Source organism: Rhynchophorus ferrugineus, unplaced genomic scaffold (genome assembly GCF_030347505.1).
Source record: "Rhynchophorus ferrugineus isolate W39M unplaced genomic scaffold, kcgeb_rfMv2 rfM2, whole genome shotgun sequence".
Classification (NCBI taxonomy): Eukaryota; Metazoa; Arthropoda; class Insecta; order Coleoptera; family Curculionidae; genus Rhynchophorus; species Rhynchophorus ferrugineus.
In genome coordinates this window covers 34957143-34983736 of record NW_027472581.1, presented here as the reverse complement: position 1 = coordinate 34983736, position 26594 = coordinate 34957143, and the positions used below count along the sequence as shown (strand labels likewise).

Genomic DNA, 26594 nt, shown 5'->3' with positions numbered 1-26594 from the left:
TTATGATCCAAATACTGTAATTTACTTATATAAGAAATCTCATTTATATTTAAATTCAATGTTTTCCATATAGTACAAAGATGGTTCAATAATTCCTTAAATAATTCAGAGACATTTGTAGTATCGAACATTGTTAGTTTTTACTTTATTCAACTGTCAAAGTTTCATTTTAAAGATTTAATATTTGTTGTCGATTGGAGTCGATTGTTGTCTCGATTGAAGATTGATAAAGAGAACAATTTTAAAAATGTAGTTTTGTGGAATTACGTACTTGTGAATTGATACTCAAGGATATTGTTTTGAGTCATCTCTAAATCATTGTGTCGAAATATTTGATATTTGATGCTTGATGGTACAGTGTTAGTAAAAAGTCATCATTTGAAAATTGGTACACATTGTAATTACAATTATAGAATTAAATTATAATAAAAACTTGCTCTTTTTTATTTTTTCTGTGGACTTTTTCACTTGAATGAGTTGATTAGACATATTCATATTTAAATCTAATTATTTATTTATTTGGTAGTAATGAATGATATCGTTATTTGTGAGAATGTTTACCATTATTCCACATTAGCTGCATTCTGCGGCCAAAAAGTATTGAAACTATTGTTACGATTCGAGCATTCTTCATGATATAGTTTACATTGCACAGCCATATTGTTTGAGAAATGATAAGAAAAGATCAAAGGTTTGACAACTAACGGATAATCTGTTGTAAATATTGTATATTTGGACGGAAGAAGCTCCATCAAGAGTAGCCTATTAGTTGGAAAGTATACATTTTAGGTAATACGGCTATAACTATCCGGCCATCTGGTTTAAAACTACCTGTATGGTGAAAGAGTGAAACGGGTTGGACTGTTTTCTAGTTGATGAGAACCTTCAGTATCACTTTTTATCGCCGTTCAATAAGTCGCCCTTTCTTTCTGTAAAATAAAACAGTTTTTGTGTAAAATAATAGTTTTTTTGTTTAATAGCCATTCATATATTTTAACTTAAATAATAACTAAATAAAATATATAATATATTAATAAAACAACTTAAAATAATTAACGATATCTCCAAGTGTGGTCTATAGATAAACGGTAATGATACAAGATCTAAAGATTATATATATGTTATCAAAATATTTGTTTAGTTATATATCTTCAGTTTCTTAATGTATAATTAATATATTGATGCTAAACCGTAAGCCGAAATAAATAAAATAAAGTAATTATTCTTGCTTGGCGATATTAAGAATATCATGAATTTTAAATATTAAAAATATGTATAAAATTGAAATTGTTGGCCTTAAAATTCTTAAGTTTGTTGATTAACAAATATAATTAGACAAGACCTATACCGAAATGTCAATTAGTTTATCATAATAACGCAGAATCCTTCTACTAATCTATAAATATAGGAAGGGCTCGAAAGATTTTTCGCCCAATTTTTTATCTCAGAATCCGAATTTATGATTGTTAATAATACTTATATTTGATAAAAATCTATTTCAAATTAAACAAGATTAATATAAATAATGAAATAGAATACTCATTAATGTTGGCTTTGTTTTAGCTTCTGCGGGGGCAAGAGGGCGAAATGCGGCGACATCTGGCGACCACCAGGTCCTCGTGACAACATGAACACGTCGCCGGCGACGGAGAACACCTCTCTGGTCAACTTTGCTCCCCACGAGGCTACATACACAATCACTCAGATCGTCCTCATCGGTACCATAGCGGCGATCCTCTCACTGGTCACGGTGGTGGGAAACATCATGGTGATGATCTCCTTCAAAATCGACAAGCAACTGCAAACGATAAGCAATTACTTTCTGTTTTCTCTCGCGGTCGCCGATTTTGCCATCGGCCTCATCTCCATGCCGCTCTTCACCATTTCAACGCTCCTCGGTAAGCTCTATTACTTAATTGTTTTAAGTGTTCGAACCTTATTACCCCCTTTTCTATCATATTGTTCAGTAAAAATAAATACGTTATTTTTCGAATGGTTCGTTTTGATAAATTGTATCTCGTGCTTTAAAAGCTCGATCCGTTCGTATAAGTTAATATTTCGTAACAAAACATCTTATTTGACGGTTTTATGAATGGCTGACTTAGTTTTGTTAAAGATGGACACCAGTAAAGTTAAAATACCCTATATTTTATAGTTTTTCTTTGATAAAGATGAAAACTCAAGCCAAGCGGCTGAAAACGTACATAAAGTTTATAATTAATCAACAGCCAATAAAGTACAGTTTTTATTTTGTTAATTCCGCCCCGTTAACTTTGATCTGAAGGGAGTATCACTCTCTGGAAGGCTTCCAATTCCCTCTAATCATCCTGTAATTATTGAAAATGTGGATGAAATCATAAAAATATCCGAGTTTGATAATCATTGTAAGCCTGTTGTTATTAAACAGGAGCTAAATATTGCAGCACAACCCATTTAAAATCGTTCCGAAAAGCGTGTATATAAAAAGGAGGTAGATGTGACCCATACGAGTTAAACCAAAAAATCTCAGGGATCAGTTTCCATTCAAGAGTCGAAATTGTGTTGAATTACAATAAAATAAAGTTAAAGAGAAAACGGCCGTGCTTGAAGCTCAGTGAGCCGACATAACATGGTATCAAGGATTGATGGTCAGGGAGGTCTTGCTGAACGTTTGGTGTGATTGGCAAGAAATCATATAGTATCAGCTGCTCCTTACTGCCAAATTCTTAGTTCGAACCTGTACTGTCAACAATTGGAACGTTTGAAGGAATAAGCTGACAACTTAAACTTTTTTAATTAAGACTACACCAAGCCATACGTTTCGATAGTAACTCGATAGAAGTTCCTGAACGTTGGTTGAAAATTGGTACACACTTGTGATTAAAATAAAAGTTTTTTTTCTTTGGACTCTTTTCACTTGAATGAGTTGATTAGACAGATTCATATTTAAATCTAATTATTTAATTATTTGGTAGTATTGAATGATTTCGTTATTTGTGAGAACCTGAATGTTCGTTGATGGTTCTTATGCGTCTACCTTACAGTTTGGACCAGACACTAAATGATTAATTTTTCTTGTCTATGCTCAACTATCTTGCTGCTGAAAAATCTGTGTCAAGGGTGGCTGGTGAAGATAGACTATCCCTAGATTTTGACAACTCTAATGAGGCGGGCACAATGGAACTTTCAAAATGGTAACAGTATGGTACCTGGACAGCTCTTTGTACCAGGATAAATACTAGCACCTAGGTTTACGCCAGTTATATATACATATTAGTATTCTACATCTAGAATTCCATACCTAGCATAAATTTTATAATTTATTAATATAAACTATTAATGAAATAAACAAATCATGTTAGTTAATTCCAAAATATTTAGAATCATTAGGAGTACAGTGCTCTGGTATCTGGCTCTGGTATTCGGATAGGGTTAATTCTCGAAAACTCATCATATTTTTATGTACGATCTGTTAACTATAAATACCATAAATATCGATGAATTCTCATTACGTAAGATTACAAAAAGTCATAATTACATTATTACTTTCCGATTATATACTAGAAAGACAGCAATAATGCTTACTTGAGAAAATATTAAAAACAAAGAATATAATGAATTTAGAATCAAGTAATCTCAAAATGGAAAAGCTGCGGTTTTATTTGGATTGTGGACGATTTAATAAAAATTATAAATAAATGGAGAGATAGTATATGAATACTCATATTTGAATAGTTGTCATCTTTTCCTGCACCCACAAAAACACATGCGTGTACAGTTGATGTTAGATTTAAGTCAAAATAGTATCGGAGGACCAATCGAACTAACAGTGCGACCTGCTATCATGTTCGAGATAGTACTAGGATAACTGTTTGTACCACCTCGTCCTCGATTTTACGAAGAGAATGGTAATCTATGAGGTTGAAAGGGATATCTGCCCAAGGCTGGAGGGGCTGTATTTAACAATATATTGCTGACTCTAATTTTGTCTTTTTCAAATATTTATATATAATTAACATAAAATTTATTGGAATCAGTAAATTTTATCTGGAAAAATTATTAGTTATACAAGGGTTTATATTATATAATTACTGATAATAGGAAGTTTGATGATTTATCAACTAATATTGTAATAAAACTAGCTATTGTAAATTATCTTTGTTGTTTTATGTTGATTTATACAGTATATATGAACAGAAATATGTTTTTTTATATTAGGGTACTGGCCATTAGGGCCTTTAATCTGCGACACCTGGCTAGCCCTGGACTATCTGGCCAGCAACGCTTCAGTATTAAATTTGCTCATAATCAGTTTCGATCGTTACTTCTCGGTAACGAGGCCGCTGACATACCGCGCAAAAAGGACCAATAAGAAGGCTGCTTTTATGATAGGGTATGTATCAAATCAGGTCCAGCTTCATCAAGACTTAAACATCTGTTTTATGTTCGCATCCATATTTTATTCATTTGTAAACCCGTTTAGTCAATATGTCTCATTTGAACTATATACTTTAGATTTTTATTGTATGCTTTGCCTTCCGTATGCTTTTTTTATTTGGTTATCTTTCTCTTTGGTATCATAACATTATTGTTTGTAATACTGAAAATTGTTAGCCTTTTTATATATGTTATTGTGTTAGAATGATATTTTGTGATTTTTTTTGTGACAGTGTTTGTATGGTAAATTTTAACAGAATTAAAAATAAGATTATTACACATAAAAACAATTAGCTATTATAAATAGTTTATCGTAATGGTCTTGATAGATAAGGGTTATCAAGTGCCAAACCAAAACCCATTTTAACATTCAAATGCCATAATTTTTTAGTTTATTATTTCACATTTTATACAGTGGTAATCGGGTACTTAAAGTATATAAAAATATGCTTGGCTATGTGCTATTTTATAAATCCTTGGATATATGTTACTTGGATATCTATTTGAAGCTACTTTCTAAGTAGCCACTTAGTATCCAAAGGCTTAAATCACTTCCTGGACATAGTTAAAGATCTATTTTAGCTATAAATATAAATATAATAAAATACAATACTTGTAACATATAAAATTCGTATATTATAAAAATGTATATGTGATGTAATATACTTTAAAAATGGTATCCTACTTTATGGTATGCTGGGCATTTGGTATTTTTTTATCTCTAAGCTATTGTAAGATATCCTAGTGAAACTGTAGAATAAACCAGAAGTATTAAAAAAATAATTGATATTAAAATGATATTGAAATTATTGATATTAAAGAGTTCAGCGAAAGAATTATGGATCTCGTCACTGCTGTTATTTTTCGGAAGATTTGCAAAATACTCTACTGCAGTTATTAGCCGTTAAATTGATGAAAATCATTTTGCACGAGAAAATTTGTTGGATAATTTGATTTTGAAAATGTCTGGCGTCAGAGGGAACTAAATAATTTACAGTATTTTTTATATCCAATTGTCTTACAATAATAATCCAAATTCAGTGTTTTACCAAGTTGAAGATAACATAAGAATTCGTTTTCAATTTTAAAAAATGACGTTTACATTTTCTTGTCAAATACGACTGGCCCTTAGCATTTTGTCGTGATACAGTGGAAGATACATATTTTATCCATAATGATGAATTTGTGCACAAGATCCTTGCTTGCTGTCTAAAAAAATTTACTTTTAATTTATTAATTAAATTTTAGTTATGTTCTAATTAAACATGGGATATTCATAATATTATATTTAATCTATTAATTTATTATAACGACAATTGACTTATTATTATCGATTCAAATCCATGCCAAGATATTTGGTAACCTCTGGGGAAAGTGGCAGTTCTTTATGTACCGTCCAAGTCATGAAATATTACATTAGCTTCAGATACATATACAAATATTTTGACAATATCTTCATCCTTACATCTTCCAAAAAAAACAATAATCCTCTTGACACACTCTCTCTCTCTCTTTCTTTGTATACAATATTCAGATTATAGATATCCAATCTGCTATAATATATAATTTACTATTATAGTTTATTATTAATAATCAAAATTGGTTAAGTAAATATTGTCTGTTGAGTGATGAGTGAGAAAATGATTGAACTGGATTCTATAAATATTTATCAGAATTCGCATAAAATTCTATAGTTCTATGCAGTTCCTGAAGTATACTGATAAGCAGGATTTTAGTTTTTAATAAGAATTTTTTAATAAAAATATAAATGATAATAAGTTATAATTAAAAGTTATTTGTTGAATGAGTATATTAGTGTTTTAATACAATTTTAGGAGTGCTTGGGGTATAAGTTTGCTTCTGTGGCCTCCGTGGATCTACAGTTGGCCCTACATAGAAGGCCAACGGACGGTTCCGGATAATGAATGCTACATCCAATTCATCGAAACTAATCATTATATCACATTTGGTAAGTTTGTTCGAAATTTTAGTTAGAGATATACTACTTTTTTATAATTTTAGAACTATTTGTCGGTTTACTTGAACAATACTTATATTATTCAAGATGCGATTTAATTTGTTGTTTATTTAGGTACTGCAATAGCTGCCTTTTATGTACCAGTATCTGTCATGTGTTTTTTATACTGGAGAATCTGGCGAGAGACTGAGAAACGACAGAAAGACCTGCCCAATCTACAAGCAGGAAAAAAAGATAGCAGTAAACGCAGTAATTCTAGGTAAGTATGCTGCGTTCATTAATATTAGGTAATCTCATATCGAATCGAATTTATACAGTATTTGGTATCATTGTGCATGAGCCGTTAGGATGTTCAGATTTAGAATAATCTGAGTATTTTTATATGAAGTATTGTAATGAGATGGTGTCGATCGTTATACAAAATATTTTGTTGCCTTTATTGGTTTGATATTACCGAAGAATAAATTAAATTTAGTAATACACTCTTAGATCTTTTAAATTGGAATAACTCACTTTTCTTGTTCATGGTGAAATTATGGACGGTCAACTTAGTGATTAATAAGATAATATTAAAATATAAATTTAACAACGTGGACTGAAGTCATCGGATAAGTGAGTTCAAAATGAAATGAACTCTTCTTGTAACTTTTGATTGGAACCCCTGCAATTAGTTCAAGAGTTCAACGTATTATTTTCGTTTTGATAACATTATTCTAATGCTTATCAGATAAATTATATGTTATTGAAGTTAGTGTAGTGAACGTATGTCTCATTTAAGTAATATCCTGTTGAGGTAAATGCAATTTTAATTTATTTTATTATTGCTAGTATTTTAAATTGAAATGAAAACTTAAAAGCTGCAAAATTATTATACAAATATTGACATTATTTTAAGATGAGGGAAAATAATAGAATATATTATAGAACATACTAAGGTAATAGGTCAATTGAATAGTCCATGTTTTTTTTTTAGTTAACCCTAACCCTCAATGCGTGTATAAATTTGACAGCTGTCGGATCATTAGTTTGTGAATTATAGCATTTTGAGTGAAGCAACTTTTGTTACTGCGAAAAAAATGGATAAAAAGGAATTTCGCGTGTTGATCAAATGTTGCTTTTTGAAGGTAAAAATACAGTTGAAGCCAAAACTTTCGCAGTGGACGCCCAATAGAGGTTGTTACCGACGAAAACATTAAAAAATCCACAAAATGATTTTGAATGGCCGTAAATTGAAACTGAATTAAACAGCAGACACTCTAAAGATATCAACTGAACGTGTACATCATATCATTCACGAATATTTGGGTATGAGAAAGTTCTGTGCAATGTGGTGCCGAGCGAGCTCACATTTGACCAAAAACAACGACGAGTTGATGATTCGGAGCAGTTTTTGAAGATGATTAAGCATAATAAACCCGAGTTTTTGCATCGATATATGACAGTGGATGAAACAAGGCGCCATCATGTCACTCCGATGTCCAATCGACAGTATTCCGAGTGGACTGCACATGATGAATTCGCTCCAAAGCGTGGCAAAACGCTGTCGCCTCGCAAGGTTATGGCGTCTGTATTTTGGGATGCGCTTGGAATAATTTGAAGAATGAAGAGGTGATCGACGAAATTGAGGCCTATTTTGAAGCAATAATCAGTGTATCATCATTGAAGGGAATTATGTTGAATTAAAAAAACTCATTTTGCCAAAAAAATTTGTTTTATTATGGTAGGCTATTCTTTTGTAATATCTGATATTTACATGACCCTTTTATTATGTTTTGGCTCTGCATTTAGTAAAATAAAATAATGAAATGCGATTTTAAGAGATTATGTATGTATAATTATTCCTAGTATTAATTTTTGTTTATATTTTAACCGATTTAGAAATGTTATGCAGATTAGATCTAGTGCTTTGAGTCCTGAACCTACAATTTGTTAATCTTAAGAAATAAATTTTAAAGCTTACTATAGTCATACATTTTTACACACTAAAACTTTTGTTTTTTGTTAGGTGAGCGGATACACATATTTTTTATGGGATATTATTTATTTCTCAATTATTTTTTAAATTTAACTTCATTTTGTCATATCACATGTACTATTAGTTATTGTACTACTAAATATTTATTTTGTTTGTTAGTCTAAAGCTCCTTTAAGATATTAATTTAACTAACTGCATTTCAATACATGTCATAGTGTTACACTTCGTTTTCTTCTCAAGATAAAATATAGACTGACGGCTCTTCAGATATTCAACTCACATAAAATCCTCTATTATCTCGATTTCTTTTCGTAGAACTATTTTCAATTAATTATTAATTATTATTTGTTATTTAACATATTAAAAGTAATTCGAGAAAGTTGTCATTTGAGTAAAAAAAGGATTGAATCAGCTAATTTTTATTATGGTACTTGGTTACATTATATTTACGTTATGTGATTTTTATGTAAAATATTTAGTCATGCTTCGCTTGAAAAGAAAAGTTTTGCTGTTTTGAGAGACGATCTTGAGAAAAATAAAATGAAAGAAAAAACTCAATGAGAAAAATCTGAATGTAGAGAAAACTCAGTTTCCTTTAGATACTGAAGGGGAAGTTTATTTTTGACTAACTATTCGCATAGTCCTTCAAACGAAGAATGAAATGATACAATGATACAATGTGTTAGGAGAGTGAGAATAGACTTATATTAAATGCATTTTGGTGTGAATATTGTTTATGTTTACATGAACTTCAGCAAGGATCAAATTAATTAAGTTACTTTTTTTCAATAAGAAGTTTATTTAAGTTTCGTTTTCATTTCTATGAGAGTCCCACAAATTGATATGTTTTTGTTCCCATATCTCGCATGTTTTATTATGTAAAGGTTTGTATAACCGATTGCCTCAAGTGACCGCTTTGGGTAGTTCAAGAGACCCTGTAGGGTCTAACACTTTTCTATTTTTTTCTCTGAATCGATCTGTGCTGGTTTGAAAAAAAATTGATGAAGACTCTGCTCTACCTAAATTTAAAACACTTCGAAGACAAAGTTAAAACCTTGATGAGATTATTAGCTCCGTTCACCAACTGTTTATAAAATACTGTATTCTAAGGGAATTACTTTAGAGAGGATAAAATAAATTTGTGACAATAAATACATAACTCGTTTGCGCTTTATTTCAAAACTTTTTTGTAATATAATTTAAATGGATAACCATAATAATAGTGTATATTTGGGGAATATATTCCTATATAATTGATAAGTTTCACTATATACCTGCAATTTTATTAACTGTATATTAGGCCTATAAGATATCTTTACAGGATTTTGAAGCTTTACTGTGAAAAATCGGTACGGTGTATATTATTCAAACTATTATCCATTGATAGTCGCTATTTTTTCTCATCTTTTACGGATATCATACTTTTACATCTCGAAAGTACTATGTATCTCTTGAGTTTATCCACGAATCGATCTGTTTTTTTCGAATTTACAGAAATGAAGCGGTGCTCAGACAGGTCATGATTCATATATCGGAACAAGTAGAAATCATATCTAGGCCTGGAGAATACGGCGGGTAGGATAACATTTCGCATTTTAACGTTTCTGAGTATGTTTTCACCAGTGAAAAATAACGTTGTTGGGTCTTTGCTCGGACTCGAACGCATCAAGTTTAGTCGATAGTAATCCCTATTGATAGTTTCATCGTGTAATTAGACTTAAATTCCCGTCTTCAAATATTTTTGGATTTCGAGAACTTTCTTTGTCAAAATCACCTCTTTTAAAATGTCGAAACCTTTAGAATTTTTCATCAAATTAAAGTAAAAAAGTAAAATTCGATATTTACACAGTACAAATTCGGACATTCAACGCACTGAAAACAACAATTTTTGTTCATTTTTGCGTAATTACACACATATATATACTGAAAAGTGGAGCCTGTTAGCAAGGCTTCTTCATGAGGTTGGTTATAAATGTAGTCAAAGCAATTAATATGCACTAATACCATCTGTTGTAAATCCTTCCTAAGGCCTGATAATTATTAGCTATATTAATTCTGAGCCTTAAAGTAAAATCACAATTATAAAGTATGTTTTTCTAAAAATATAATCAAAATCAATCTCATTATAAAGTGTTTAGATGTATCGGACCTATTGCGAGTAAAATATAGTAAATTTTTTTTGTTATAACACTTGACATCACAACTAAATATTATTCAAAACTGTGGTTAAGTAATGTTAAGGTTTATTAAAAATATAATAATTTGGGTTTACCCTTACATCTTCAATATTATTGATTTAACGCACGTGAGACACGTGAATCAAAAATAACGTTATTCAATCAGGAGTATTAACAGTACGAAGGTTACATCAACGTGGATGCGAAAATGAAAATCGAGTCAATAATATTGCTGATGATAAGAATATAAGAATATACAAAAAATAATAAGAATATTTAACGATCCACACTGTCCATTGATAATAGCAATTCATGTTAGGAAGTGTTCGTCGACGGGGTCTTGCCCTTTGGACAGGGCCCCGTTTTCGGTAGCCTGCACATTTAGACGCTTCTAGGTAGCACAGTTCAGTGTTTACGTTCCGTTTTGATTCTGTTCGTTGGATGTTCTAAATGTGAAAAGGCCGAACGAAACGATTCACTTAGCTAATACCCTGCATACAGTGTATTCGTCTGCAGCGATGAGGCTACGAACGCCTGTTCCACCGTAGACGTGGAGGAATGGCGGAGACCTCGCTCAGAATCGTCTACGGCGGACACGGACTCGGTCTATATGCACAGTACGGTCAGCGTGGATCCACAAAGAAGAAAAAAGCCGGTAAGGGAAATTAGTTATTTATTAGGTATTTTATATTGATCAACGATATACATTCGTTATATTGCGAAGAATCAATGTAAACAACTATTAAATGGTTTTGATTTTTTCTACATAAAATGATAGTTTTTATTAATATTTTGAATAATAAATGCATTTTCAAAATTCATTACTTGCATTGTTTGATTTAAACAAATCTGTTGTGGAAGTTAATCAAACACTTTTATTAGAAACTGATGGTAGGGCTCCATCATATCCCAGTTGCCGGTATTCTTTTCAAAGTTATGATTTTTATGTCAATTACAGAGAATGACCAAACAAGTTCGAAGGCAATGAATTAAAGTGTTATTAGACGAAAACAAGCTAAGACAATTTAGGGGTTGGTGAATCGGTATTTCCAGACGCTTACATGAGATGGGAAAGATCAAAAAGAAGGCAAAATGAGTACTACACGAATTGACTTAAAAAGCTATTTCACGCATTTCAAATATTTTACCAAAGACGTTTCATTACTTGCAAGATAAAAAAGACAATTTTTTGTGACATAGTGTGACTGGCGGTAAAGAGTGAATCTACTATAAAAATTTAAAGAGTTCATATATTATGTATATATGAACTAATTCATATATTACCGCAGGTGTTATTCGATGCCATTTGAATAAATTGAATGACATGTTGTTGCAACAGCAAAGCAAAAAGGCAAACAATAGTAACAGTCGCAAAATCATCCTTTTGCATGACGACGCTCGTCCACACGTTGGAAGAGTTTTGATGGATATACTGTTATAGCAAGTTACATGCGTACTCACCAGACAAAGTGCCTTCTGATTACCACATATTTAGATCTATGTGGAATGGTTTGGTTGGAACACGGTTTTGGAAATGCTGAAAAAGTGATTTCAAAATGTGTGAAAACGGATCGATCGCTGTCAAACCAATATCGTTCTTTCGACATGGTATTGCCATGTTGCCAAAAATTGAGTTTCAGAAAATAGTGGATGATTATGGTTTCGGTTTGATTTGAATATTTTGAAATATTATACCAACTTTTGCCAATGAATGTTATTTTAAAGCGGAAATATATCAATATCAGAATACGTGCATCCACCTATAGTTTCCTAATCTTGCGACAGAAATAATGGCCATTCCAAAAATATATAATTTAAATAGATAATATTGATCTCGTTACGCAGCAAACTCAATAATCCGTTAAGGCAAATAAATAAATACACATATGTAGCGATACAAATAATTCTTATCAAACTTCTTTTTAATTTAATGCTTTTCCAAGAGATTTTTTAAAACTTTTTTAACTTGTCTAAAATTCTTCAAATTAGTGGTCTTGTTGGACAAATAAACTTACTGTTTTTTTAAGTTTTTAAGCCATTTTTTAAGTTAATTGTTATTCTAAGGGAAGCAGGATAATGTTTTTCATCGGAACTGTACAGGTTTTTAGAAACATTGCCTTAATTGAGGAAGAAGATAGCTTTTCTTAATTTCGTTCGTCAACTGGTGCAATAATGACAAAATGACTTTTTAGTTATAGTGTTTCAATGGAAACGGTAATTGGATTAGATTATTTGGTTTGTATTCTTTTTAAGAATTAATTAATTTAAGAATATTTTCACTTTTCTTACTTCCTTATGAAATACTTTATTAATTTATTCAATTAGAACGTTACATCGAAAATCAACAGGCCGAGTGAAGCCATTATGGGATTTTGTTATAAATTTATCTTGATTGGTTTGGACTGCGAATGCCGGTTTTATTAATTTTCGTTCTGATTTCCACTGTATATATTCACTTTGGGCAGATTTGGAAGCTGTACATATCTTGCTAATAATTATTAAACTTTTTCATGCATCTTACGATGGTTCCGTGCGAGTGATTTGTGTGAGTGCTATATGATTTGTCAAATTCAATTGGCAAGTTGATGTTTACTAAAGAGATGTCGTCTCGCCATTGTTTCTTAAGATTGAAGTTTTTGGTACTTTAAAGTCATATCATGAAGAATACTAAACTTTCATGATATATGCACCGTAAAGACGTAGAACTTGAGAATTAATAAAGAAAATACCAATGAATTGCTAACTAATGAATGGCCTTCTATTGTAAATCTCAATAGGATTCAGTTAAAGCAAGTACAAGAGTTCAAGTGTTTATAATTAGTAATATATGAGAAGATAGCAGCATCTACCGCTAACAAGTCGAATCGGCCGAGCACTTGGTTAAAATAGTGGGCACGGAAGAGAGGAAATATTGCAATCAAGACTAAAATCCGGTTCTTTCGAATGCCTATCTTACCATTCCTTCTGTATAGCTTTGTGTTTTAGACACTACTATAATTGGACTTCTTGAGTTTAGATATTTCAAACGTAATGCTCAAGGCAAATTCTTCATGTTTCTCACTGAGATAGAATTAGAAAAAAGTCATTCTTTAATATACTATAAGCACAGATGTGAAAAAAATTCAGCGATGCAGATCACAATGGTTTGTATATAGATGTCGAATGAAAAGTCAAAGAATTGCTCACAGACTTTTGTGGCGAAATCATTCTTTTGTGTTGGAGATACAGAGAATAGCTTCGAAAAAGATATGGATATAAATAATAAAAACTGATATAATAAATAGGATACTATCATTGTTAGAGGTCAGATCAGTTGCAGCTGACCGCCAGCTGTGGCGAAATTTAGTGAAGAATATTCGAATTCCTGTGGCACTAACAGCCGCGGGTTGGTTGAGAAGTAGAAACCCCTCCTGCGCATCGGCTGTGTAAAAAGTACTTTTTTACGAAAAGAGTCAATACTTGATAACGTAGCTTAATGTTCAAGAATAGCTAGCTTATTTTGAACAGATTTTTTTTGTTCTGGCCTAAAACCAGGCGCTGGAATGCATCCCGCATGCCTGGTCGCGGAAACTTGCCCTGGAGTGACAAGTTGGACCGGGTTATGTGGGATTGCCTCTGGGCTTACCAATACACTAAACCGAAACCGCCTCACAATTGACCCCTGTGGATCGCTACTGCTACTGCATTAAATTTGGGGATATGGCACCCAATGATCGAGCAGCCGTTATTGGACACGAGGACTCGGCGATTCTATTGATTCACGAACCTGAGTTAACGCACAACTGGATATTGTCGCATGTGTGTGGTGCCAAGCTCCCAGCATGTCGACCAGCTCGCAAACAAGCGCGTTTTCAAAGGAACTTGAGCTGAGTGGTTGTGGTGTGGAATGATTGAGATATGAAGTGCCTGATTTCTAGAGTGTCAGTTTCCCTATAAATTTGATTATTTCTGGCAAACCATGAAGCGTTTAATATTCTTCTGTGGAGCTTATTTTGGAAAACTTGAAGCCGTTTGACCAGATTGGGTGTAACAAACTTGAAGTAGCCATTAGATCCGTAGAGAAGTACAGGCCGAATTAACATCTTGTAAAATAAGCATTTGATGGAAAAGGGAAGTCTGCTAGAATGGCAGATCAGAGAAGATAGGATAACTTTCTGGATGAGACCTAGGTATGTGACATTATCTAGCCATGGAATTATTGCGGTGTCGATCTTAAGTTGCGAGACGCGCAGTGCGGAACACTACTTATTGAAAATGATGGCCTGGGTTTTTAGGGGGTTGATTTGCAACCTCCAGAATTTAAACCACTTGACCGCATGATCGAGCTGCTTCTGTAAACGTTCATGAATTGTAACTTCGAACCTGGCGGCCGTGAAGAAAGCAGTGTCGTCAGCGTAAAAATGTGCTCCTTTCTCGGCAGATCTGAAATAAAGAGGTTAAATAAGGCTGGGAATCTTGAGGTACGCCAGCATCGATTTGTTTTCGACTGGAAAGTGTTTTCCTGATCTTGACTTGTCCTGTCCGAGAGATAGGACTTGATGTGAGTGGACCTAACCGCTCTTCTGGGAGGCCTAACCACACGCATTTTGCGACCAAACCGTCGTGTCAGACCTTGTCGAAGGCTTTGGTTAGGTCCAGAAAGACTGCTCCAAGCTTTTTACGTTGGTCAAGTGCGTGATGGATGTGTGTGGCCAGATGCGTAGCCTGATGGACGAATGAATGGTGAGCGCGAAAGCCGAATTGTTCATCAGGAATGATGTTGTTTTCCTTTGTGAAATAGTTGAGAGCGTAGAGTATTGCCCTCTCAGCAAGCTTCGAAATGGCATTGAGAAGGCTGATGGGCCTGCAGTCAGATGGATGATTTTGCTCCTTTCTTGGGAATAATCGCTATATGTGCATGTTTCCAAGACGCCGGAAAATGTTGCAGTCTCATGATTGAGTTAATGATGTTTGCCAGTTCCGCGAGCTGCTTATGCGGGCCCTTTTTAACTGGGTAATCGACATTCCGTCGATACCTGGAGAAGTTTGCCGATCATAGTCTGTAGAGACTTTGAATTATTAGATATTTTAATTAGAGCGAATATAGCTTTTTAGATTGAATTAAATGAATTACTTCATTGCGATAGATAACAAAAAATAAAGACAAATATCAATGAAAATATATCTAAAAATATACCTAATAACAAAGGTATAGAAATTATAACATCTACATCTTTTTAGACCGGTTTGAGATGAATATTTTACGAATAATTATTTCACGAATAAAAGGCTGTCTTAATTGCTTTAGATCCAATATTTTTACGCTTTTTCAAGTTAATACATTAGGGTTTTTATTATAATATTTTATGTTATTTTAAGACAAAAAATATTTAGCCTGGATTCATCCAAATATTGACATAGCAATTAAATACATATAGTATATTTATTTAGATTATACTGGTATCTCAAAGAGGTGCTCGAGCTCGAGGTTTTAGAGGAACACTACGTCGAATCCACAGTTGGTGCGTGACTTGGTGGCATTCGGGGAGAGATGACGGCAGCGACACCGAAGAGGAGAGCCCTAGCGAGCAGGGCCAAGGCTGCATCACTCCCGTTTCTCTCGACACACCTCTCCAGAGTTCCGTATCCAGATGTACATCGTTGAACGTCATCAGGTATCTTCATTATATCGCTCTCGTTCTGCCCTAACTAGTTTTTATGTTGTTTTAGGGACCCATACGCTGCACGAGACATAGGCTGGTCGGGAGGTGGTCAAGCCAACATGACCCCGACACGTTTTGTGCCTAGGGATACTCGAAGTTTACCGATGGCGAACAGACTGGGCGGAAGATCGTCCTCGACGGACAGCGTCTACACCATCCTGATACGGTTACCGGGCGACTCAAAGGATGGGCCGCAATCCACGGAGGGACCATCGATCAAAATGATTCCCGAGAGCCAGGTGGAGGAGGATGACTTCAAGGTGAACTCGAATTCGGTGGGTCACGTGAATCATTTGAACAGGAGGCCCTCAGCAATGCCTGATATTAGGATACCATTGAATGCCAAGGGTAAGTGCTATGATGTGATATTTTTTTAAGTTTTAATTTGTCAATTCATGCAAAAATTAACTAATTCATTCGCTTTAAATCTTAAATATAATAACGATAAAATTATTTTATAATTTATAAATTGTGTTAAATATATATATATATATATATAATATATTAATATAATATAGTTAATATATATATATATATATATATATATATATATATATATATATATATATATATATATATATATATATATCGGGGCGATCCGATAAGTACTTAGTCTCACCACCCGATAGCGCCACTAGCGCAAAAGAAATTTACGATCGTGTAGTAGTCACTCTCGTAGACGACTACTCTCGAACTTTCAGTCGAATCGGACTCGTAGTTTTGTTTTGACTGCAAATCTGGAAGCAGGCGTGTCCGCGGATTTTTGAAAAATAAAAAAAAAAGAATATCCGTCGGTGATTTGGTTCTTGTTTTTTGGAAAAAAAACTTGTAAATCGCGCAGTAAAATTAAAGAACGTCTGGATGCTGTGTACGTTGACTCTTCTCCTTCTATAGCGATCGTCAAAAATTGATTTAATGAGTTTCAACGTGTTCCCGTGGTTTTTGATGAGCCACGCCTAGGTACCCCGAAAATGGTTGCCATGGAGGATGATAACATGACAAAAATTCACGATTTTATATTAGCCATATAGCTGAGACAGTAGACATCTTAAAAGACCGCGTGTCATATACTACATGAAATTTCGGGCATGAGAAATCTGTTGGCGTGTTAGGTGCCGCGTTAATTCACTCCGGACAACAAGCGCTACCGTGAGACCACATCAGAGCAGTGTTTGGCGCTGCTTAATCGCAATGGGAAAGTAGACACCAGATACCAAGAAACAGTCGAAACAATGGACTTCATCCGAACGTGCGAACGTGTTCTGAAGAAAAAGATACTCTTCCAGCATGACAACGAATCGGTTCACACCTCCGTACTCGCTACGGCGAACTTGGTCTAATTGGGTAGTTCATAGCCTAATTACCATCCACCGTATTCTCCAGATTTGGCCCCAATCGATTTTCTTTTCGATTCCGAACTTCACGAAAAAGTCACTTGCCGGCAGAAACATGAGTCGAATGAGGTGTTCCTCGCCGCCACGGAGGCCTACTTTGCAGACCTCGAGAAAGGGTATTCATTCTTCAGATGGGTCAAAGAAGTTACAGCATCGCTAGATCAAATGTATAGAGCTAAAAGGAGACTAATGTTGAGAAATAATATCGCTAGTTTTGCAAAATGTTCGTTTTTCTTTAGTAGACTAAGTATTTATCGGACTACCCAAGCATAAAAAATAAATATTCAAATTATCATTTAAAATAAAAAAAACTAATGGAAACATTAACTACATCATTGCCTTTAGAGCTTAACTAAAAATAATATCGAATTAATATTTTAAATTTATAATTAGTAATTAACTTAAATATTAGATTTACGCAGTTTTTCAAATAAATATTCAGATAATCATAACCAAGAAAAATCAAATTAAGCTAAATGGAGTCTTCTTTATTGAGTATGGGTCAAAAAAATAAAAAAACTCTAGAAGGTACTAAAAAAATCATTGAAAATGTAAAATATAAAAAATTGCTTTAATTGAATAACACTCAGAGTCATGACTTGAAATATAAATGGATTGTTTAACCATCAGAAAGAACTCCAAGGAATCCTTGATATTAATAAGATAGACTTGTGTCTTATATGAGAAACATAGTTTACTAAGTAATCTTTTATTTCTAATTAAGAGGCTATGAGAATTTATTCAGGCATATGGTTGTGAAACTATATCGACAGGTAAACCCACATATTGGTCAACAGCTCCATATTATATGGAAATTGAAGTAAATCTAAAACTAAACTCAGATCATTCACCAATTGTGCTGACTTTAAGTGAATACATCATATGAATGCCAAGTAGCTGTCTGGTTAATAGAAAAACCGATTGAATAAGTATTCGAATAACATTAGAAGAAAAAGTCAACTTTGAGATGGAAAAGTTGATCAAGGATATTTAGCATTCAGCGGAGAAAAATACAGTAGGAATATACGTCTTGTCGGTCGGAATGTGTAGCTGTCAATACGATTGTTTAACGTATCATTCACCAATATTTTTGTGGAAGGAATTCGCACGGGAACAGAAAATACCGGTTGAATAAAAACTTGTTTATTTTGATCTTAAATGATACATGTGTTCGACGGGAGAGTGGACAGGATATTAGGTTATGTATAGGAAGTACGGAATCGCTATGGAAGTGGTACTGTTACAGGGGGTAGAGAAAAAGAGAGAGAAGTTCTTTTCTTTTTCCATGATGACCAGCTAGAACCATGGTCCCGATTTCGCTTCGGGTTCAGGATAGTGAATGTTTTGCGGGCAACAGAGACCCTGGGTTACGACTAGGATTGTCTGTCGACTAGGTTTATGGATGAGTAGGGATTTAATCAAGGTCGTGTTCTAAGACGTCTATGGAAAACCTTACACTGAGCATGTTCGTAAAATTCTTCACAAACGGGATGCCTGACTCGAGTGTTCACGTTTCTCATAAACCATGGGGCATTGAGTAACGCGCAGACTTTTTCGGATTGGAGCACTTGGAGTAGTTTAAGCTGTCTCTCAGAGATATACCTGTAACATAGCTGTGCTCCGTCCAGAGTCGCTTTTTGGGGATTGGGAGAAAGAGAGACTTGTATGGCTGGGAACCGCATAGTATCAATCCACCAGCGTTGCCAACCTTTGAATTTAATATAGATGTAATAGTGGTGGTCTAAAGGGTTGTAGCGGTCGTTACAATACTAAGTATAGATGAAAACTAGACCCCAATAACTATTGAAGAGCCAGGAGGAAATGGTATTATTCCAGAGCTGAGCAAGTTAAAATTAAGTTGAATACATTCCAACTGAGACATGAGATTAAATAATAAAAAAATTACACCATGAATGAATTTCTGCGTGGACTTTGATCCAGCCTCCACAAAAATGAGGATGGAGGTTGGGCCAGAGATAATCAGGACACGACTATAAAATTTGTAGATCACCCTGAGATAATGTTTCATTTCATATAGTGGATAACATTAAGTCATTACTTTACGTGACTGAATAGGAAATGATAAAAATTTCTTTTGTCACATCGACTAAAGTTAAAAGTGAAATAAAAAATAATATTAGCGCAAAAAGGCGGGGTTTGACCTCATTACTGGAAAAATCTTAAAGGAACTTTCAAGAAAAACTCTAATTAAAAACATCAACCTAATAATGCTTCATTTACACTACTACATGTACCACAACTGTGGATGGTGACTGAAGTAATTTTCATTCCTAAACTAGGAAAGCCATCTCATGAAACAGCATAACAACATTACTATTGCCGACAGTGTCCATATTATTTGAAAAACTTGTATTGAAAATTATTATTAAAGCGAATTATTGAAGAAAAACGTGTTATTCCAGATCGTCAATTTGGTTTCAGGAAACAACATTCCACGATTGGTTAGGTTTATAGAATCACCAAAGTCATATAAAAATCATATAAGTGAAAAATAAACTTTGTTGTTTGTTAAAACATGTTGTTCAAGCTTTCGATAAAGTATGACATGAGGGTTTAAAGCATACGACTAAAATGCTTTTCGCTGACCGATTTTCCAAAATTTTAGATACATTTAACTAACCGATACTTCACTATCAAACAAGAAGTTACCTATTCTAAAAATAGGAAAATACAAGCAGGTGTGCCCACAGGGAGATGTATAGAGATAAGTCCTTTATCTGTGGCATATTCAATGAAAATATCGTTGTTACATTTGCAGATGATACTGCAATTCTAGCCATTGAAATAACTGCACTAAATCAAGTGAAAGGTTACAAACAGCTATTGCTCAAATACAATGCTGGACAGAAAAATGGCGCATTAAATTGAATCAAGATGCATATTACAGTGCATACTGATTTCACCAGCAAGAAACAAGCACAATCCGGGATAAATAAATCAGCAAGTAGTCCCTTATGTAAATAGAGCCAAATATCTTGCATGATCCTTATGTGAAACTCAGATGAAAGCCAAATGTTAAGAAAAAATGTGAAGAATTCAAGCTGAAGTATATAAAAAGCTTTTGGTTTACCAACAACTCTTGAAACCAGTATGGATTTATGGTTGTTCAACTTTGGGCTTTTACGAGCCAAAGCAATAGAAATATTATACAAGATTTCAAAATACGGTACTGCAAGATATTATAATAACAAGATATCGTATCCCAATCATTTTTGAATTCAACTTCATCAAATTATATCTTTCTTATGGCTAATTTTCGATTTCTGCGAAATAAGTTGACTTGTAATACAAGCAAGAATCGAAAGGATTAACATTCAGCAAATATGGCGAATGCGAAAAAACTTGTCGCGTCTTTGTTAGATTCTTGGTTAGAAACTGGAGAACTGCTTCCGACAATGAGCGGAAAAATAATGATCCCGTATTCTTAGACCTTTGTTAATACTCTGGTCTTTCAGATCAACGGCGCAAATTTGGTTTCCTGGAGTTATCATAAATCTCCATTAAGATAAACATTAATTCAGAGGCTAAAATGGGGCTTTGAGTTTTTATAAACATCCTCTCACTTGTATATTAAATAACATCATCTTAGATGACGTTATCAATATGATTTGTTATATTATAAGCGGCTTAGCGCTAACAGTCTTTAATTCTAAGATCATCATTAATTTTAGTCTACACAGATCCCTGTAATGGAATTTTCGACAGACTCATAAGACTTTTTGTTCTTGTGATTGTTCACAAGTTTACATTGTCATTTCCATTACAATACTATGTAAAATATTCTAGAAACTGCTTCTTATCCAATTTTTTTAAACCGTTGTCATTATACATTTCTAATAGCATTTAATACGGTTTGGATGTACTTTTCTTCAAGTTAAATCCAGAAAACTACAAACTTCCGCAAATACCACTTAAATATATTCAAAAGGGTAAAAATCCGTTTTTTTATATAAAACTCCGAACTCAGCTTTCGCTATAAAATATCCATAATAATCAGAGTCATCTTTTAAAAATGGGTGGAACTAATTTTTAGCCAGCTCTGCTGGTGAAGCAATCAAGGTAACAGGAAATTTCCTGCAGAAACTGTTGCGATAGTTGCCAGTTTGAATCTTGTTGCAGCATGGTTATACATTTATATTGGTCATTGTGTATAATTGTGATTGTCCATTAGGCAAAAATTCAGCAAAGAAAATCATTCCAGTCATGCCAGTAACTAGAATGGGTTAGACTACATGTCTTCTGGGACGATCTCTAAGTGACGCGGCAGTTGGTTCTATCTTGAGGACCGTGGTTCGAAGCCCACATTAATTATCAGTCCAGGTGAACCTTTGTTGGTAAACAGGAGACTTACAAATAAAAGAGTCGAACTAATTTTTACTCTCAATAACATGAACAATAACCTATAGGTTTATTGCCTATGTTATAAAAAAATGTTTTTTGTAAAATTATGCTTATTATATTAAAATATATATTGGTATAAAAATAAAAACTACTATTATTTCATAACGTTCTAAAAAATACTTAGCAATTCTAGTAATTAAGGATATTTTATTAAAAAAAATCAAACAAAAATTTTTAAATAATTTAATGACGTCCTCGAATATTTTTTGTAATGTTAAATTTGTTATTATTAAAATAACTCCTTTATTCTACTAAATGAATGCTTAATTTATTAAAAAATATTATATAATAATTACGACATTAAGTTTTTTTACCATTAAAATATTAACCTAATTTTTTAATTACTAGAGACTTCAAACAATTTGTTTCTTTCATGTACCATTTTTTATGCGGTTATCTAATATATAAAAAAGCAGTTTGGTACAATATTTAGTGTGCTATATTGTAATATGAATAAAAAGTTATGTAATGTATTACAATAGTATAAATGTCTTATTTGAATGATTGTCTTATAATCATTCAAGTTCAGAGATGCAGATTATAATGGTGTAGACATATCTATCGAATGATAGGTGAACGAATTTCTTAAAAACCTGTGTGACAAAATCGATCTTTTGAATCGAGGACAGTGAGAAGCTCAGAAAAAGACATGGATCAATATCGAGACCTGAAAAATAGGGACTAATATTATCTGAGACTAGAACGGCTGCGGCCGATCTGTAATTGTTTCGTGTTGGTTGGGAAGTACTCGTACTAGTGACTCCCTCCCCGACTGCTGAGGTGATGATATACAAAGAATAATTTTTAGGTTTTATTTTAGTGTTTATATGCTTTATATAATATATATATATATATATATATATATATATATATATATATATATATATATATATATATATATATATCTTATTCTATCTTATTCGCTATTTAGTCTTCGTCTGTATCTTTCAGATAATTTTGTATTTCTCCCAATATTGGTTTTATATATTCTTAATCTATTTAGGTTTTCCTAAAAACTCAAAAATTAATACTAATGGAAACTCCAAAATAAGGCTCCAAGGTAGTTTTACATAATCAAGCCTGAAGAAGCATACATTCTGTTATAATTTGGATAGTGATATTAAACCTTCACTTATGTTAGACCCATAAACTATTTTTAAAGGATTTTCGCATATACTAGGCAATTTACGGATTTCATCTTGAAAGAAAGATTTTTGAAGCTATCTACGAATCAATACATTTTTTAGTATATTCACTAGAAGAGAAGCGCTGTTTAGACAGATCATGACTCATATCACACTACACTACACTTCCGATTTAATGTTTCCAAGTATGTCTTGCACCAATTTAACATGCGGTCAAGCGTTGTCAAGCTGAAAAAGAACATTGCTGCGTCTTTGCTCGTATGCTGGCTGTGTTTCTCGCTCAAACGCATCAATTGTAGTCGATATTGGTGGTTGCGTTCTCGCCAAATACTCAGCATTACTTTGGAGCCATGGCATTGCTGTGTCGATGTATCAGGTGACTGCCCTGATTATTTCACTTTGGATTATCAAAATGGATCCATTTTTCATTACTAGTAACAATACGATGCAAAAAACCTTCCTTATTTTGCCGTTCAAGCAGCATTTCACATATGACCCATGTCTCTTAGCTTCAATTCATACAGTGCAAAATATGCAAGCTTTTGGATCATTTACATGTTCTTCAAGTGATGGCAATAGTTTCTTGTGTTACTTAACAATCAATAATTATGCATGCTGTTAATAACAATTTATGCATACTTTGTTGCGTTTTTCAAGGATCATCATCGAGTAATGCCTTCAAATCCTGGTTAATTTTTTTTGCTGTCCAAAACACTCTTTGTCTTCGGTTGATATCGATGGATTGTAGTTGTCAAAAGCTTCACATAACAACTTCCTTTTTTTACAAAAACACAACACACAAAACTTCCCGCAAATGCGATTTACTCGTTATAAATGCAGAAATTTTCAAAGCACTGAAATTGTTCATACTTCAACGAAATAACATACACTGAAAAGTAGAGCCTGTCAGTTCTCAGAGCCTGTATATTTGACAGCATTAAGGCATATTCATACCTAATTTCTGGCTAGTGCAATTGTCATATCTTAAAATCATTCACCCAACACTCCACGAATCTATTTCACCAAGAGTTACAGCTTCTACACAAAAAAAAAACTTAACGCTTAAGTAAGAAAACATATAGACATTTTGTGTCTATGTCAGCATATGTTCTGTACTCCCATCATCATCATCGACCATATTTTAAAATTGAAAGGTTTATTTATTTTCTACTTATTACATTAATACAATGAATCTATTTTTTCTAATATGTTATTTCTTAATTTCTTCATTAACTTTGAAACCGAAATACTTTTTTGGTGAAATGATATTCGCATGTCAAGAGATTGAAAACATAAATTAACATTTTATTAAATTGTTAAGTATTTGTTATAAAATACATCAGTTATTAATCTTCGTTTTTATTTTTATTTTTTCATTTTTTACAATAAAGCTTTGCTTATTTTGCTTTAATTAAATGAAGAAGTTAAGTGATTTCAAAATTACGTCTAATATAAATGTGATTTTATGTGGATGTCGTAGGTATTCCGAAGCACATGGGAGGTAAAACTTTACTAGCAAACGCGACCAAGAACCATGGCAAGAAAAAGAAAAAGACGCAGGAGAAGAAAGCGGACAAGAAGGCGGCCAAGACGCTGAGTGCCATCCTGCTGACCTTCATAATCACGTGGACGCCGTACAATATCCTGGTACTGCTCAAACCGGCGACAGCTACGAGCGCCCGCATCCCCCAACAGCTATGGGACTTCTTCTACTACCTGTGCTACATCAACTCGACGATAAATCCCATGTGCTACGCGCTGTGCAACGCCAGTTTTCGACGGACCTATCTTAGAATTTTGCAGTGCAAGTGGCACAATAGAAATCGAGCGGCCGTCAATCGTGGATTTTACAATAACTGAGCACTCATCGTGATTTTTTAGGTTAGGATGATGGCGGTGCCTCCCTACTCGTCCGGTCACGCGACGGCGCGTCCTGAAATCGATCTCGAGGACGACAGACTCATCCGTTCACCAACCACTCAATATTTCGAAATTTACAAATGTCTATAGTACAAAATGCCCACAGTGTTGAATACAATAATCAATTCTCATATCTATATCGAACCAAAAATAAATGAGTCTAAATATGTATGAGTGAGGAAAAAAGAAACGCACAAAATATGATGACACGAACAAATTTAAACGAAACAAAAATGGCCTAAGGTGCGAGGCGCGCCGAGACAAGTCGGGTGGGTACGGAGGCCCGCCATGCCACACGGTTTAGGATAAACAAAATATTTTTTAATCATGAAGGGTATTAACTATATCGATGGGTAATTTAAGCATAAACCATTGTAGTGAATGGGTTCGGTATATTTGGAGAAATATCTTTTATATTACACATTTTCAAATTATCAAAAATATGATTTTCTTGTAGTATTTTTCTTTAGTTTGTGCTCTTTTGTCAAGAGGATTTGTATGTCAGCAATGGAGCTACAGGTAACATAATTCATTTAAATTGTCTTGAATTGGCTAATTTATTGGTAAAATCTGAAATATTGTTTTTTGCATATTTAAAAAAGAATTGATAGAATACCCAGAATCTTAATGCCATTAAAATTTGATTAAATAAAATCTCAGTGGCTTCTTTATATCACTTTTGATGGCCATATGCAAATAACTGTTTGTTAATGTTACTTGTAAGGTTATATATTTTCTATTGTTTCGTTTATCTGCCTCAATGGATACTGTTTTCAATTCCTGTTATTTTGCTAAATATGTTTTATACATTACTTTAACAGCAACGTAAGAAAATGTCAGTCTTCTCAGATCTACAAATCTTAAATAAATTTCTAACATATCTCCGGTTGCATAATTATTGATCTATATGTAGTTTTTATTTTACTGTTATTTTCCATTCATTATATAAACGGAGTGAAGCACATTAGGTTAATACCGAACTGATTATGTTTATTTGTGGTTAATATCACTGTCATTTCATAATCCAATAGTTCCTTGAAACGCTAATTGATTATATTCACTCTACTTATTGGCCTGAGCTCTTAACTTGGTTGACATTGTAAAGATTTTGAACTAGACTGTTTACATATTACTGAGCATCAAAAGGAACTCAGCTGTTGACTTCATCACGCAATGTCCTAGTTCAATTCGGGGTTTTATCAAATTAATAGTTTTGGAGAATAAGGCAGTTATTACATCCATTTTCAAACTTTTATTCGAGTAACTGATATAAATAAAAGTTTTTGGAGCTAATCTAAAATATTTTCAAGATCGTTATATATTATGTCAAACAAAAGTCGTATTGGCTTTATTTATTACAATTTTCTGATATGTAATCAAAAGCTTTTCCAGGCAAATACCATCTCCAAATGTACCGACTAACCATGTGAGCAGAGGAAAGTGTACTGTTAACAAATGAAAATCA

General features: G+C 33.2%; 1 protein-coding gene across 1 annotated transcript; it reads left to right on the top strand.

The window, feature by feature from the left end:
* Window positions 1-1596: 1596 nt before the first annotated feature.
* mAChR-A (muscarinic Acetylcholine Receptor, A-type) lies at window positions 1597-25802 on the top strand. The gene is made up of 8 exons (XM_076397360.1): window positions 1597-1898; window positions 4198-4372; window positions 6252-6385; window positions 6509-6653; window positions 11063-11201; window positions 15977-16200; window positions 16256-16596; window positions 24690-25802. Exons 1-8 carry the CDS (start codon window positions 1628-1630, stop codon window positions 25067-25069), a joined length of 1809 nt encoding a protein of 602 aa, XP_076253475.1. The 5' UTR covers window positions 1597-1627; the 3' UTR covers window positions 25070-25802.
* Window positions 25803-26594: the final 792 nt, after the last annotated feature.

What these genes read in the sequence shown, in the direction of transcription:
- mAChR-A (XM_076397360.1), top strand. Translation starts at nt 1,628, where the DNA reads ATGAACACGTCGCCGGCGACGGAGAACACCTCTCTGGTCAACTTTGCT. An exon ending in TAATCATTATATCACATTTG is followed by an intron (nt 6,386 to 6,508) that starts GTAAGTTTGTTC and finishes TTGTTTATTTAG; the next exon opens with GTACTGCAATAGCTGCCTTT. An exon ending in CACAAAGAAGAAAAAAGCCG is followed by an intron (nt 11,202 to 15,976) that starts GTAAGGGAAATT and finishes ATATTTATTTAG; the next exon opens with ATTATACTGGTATCTCAAAG.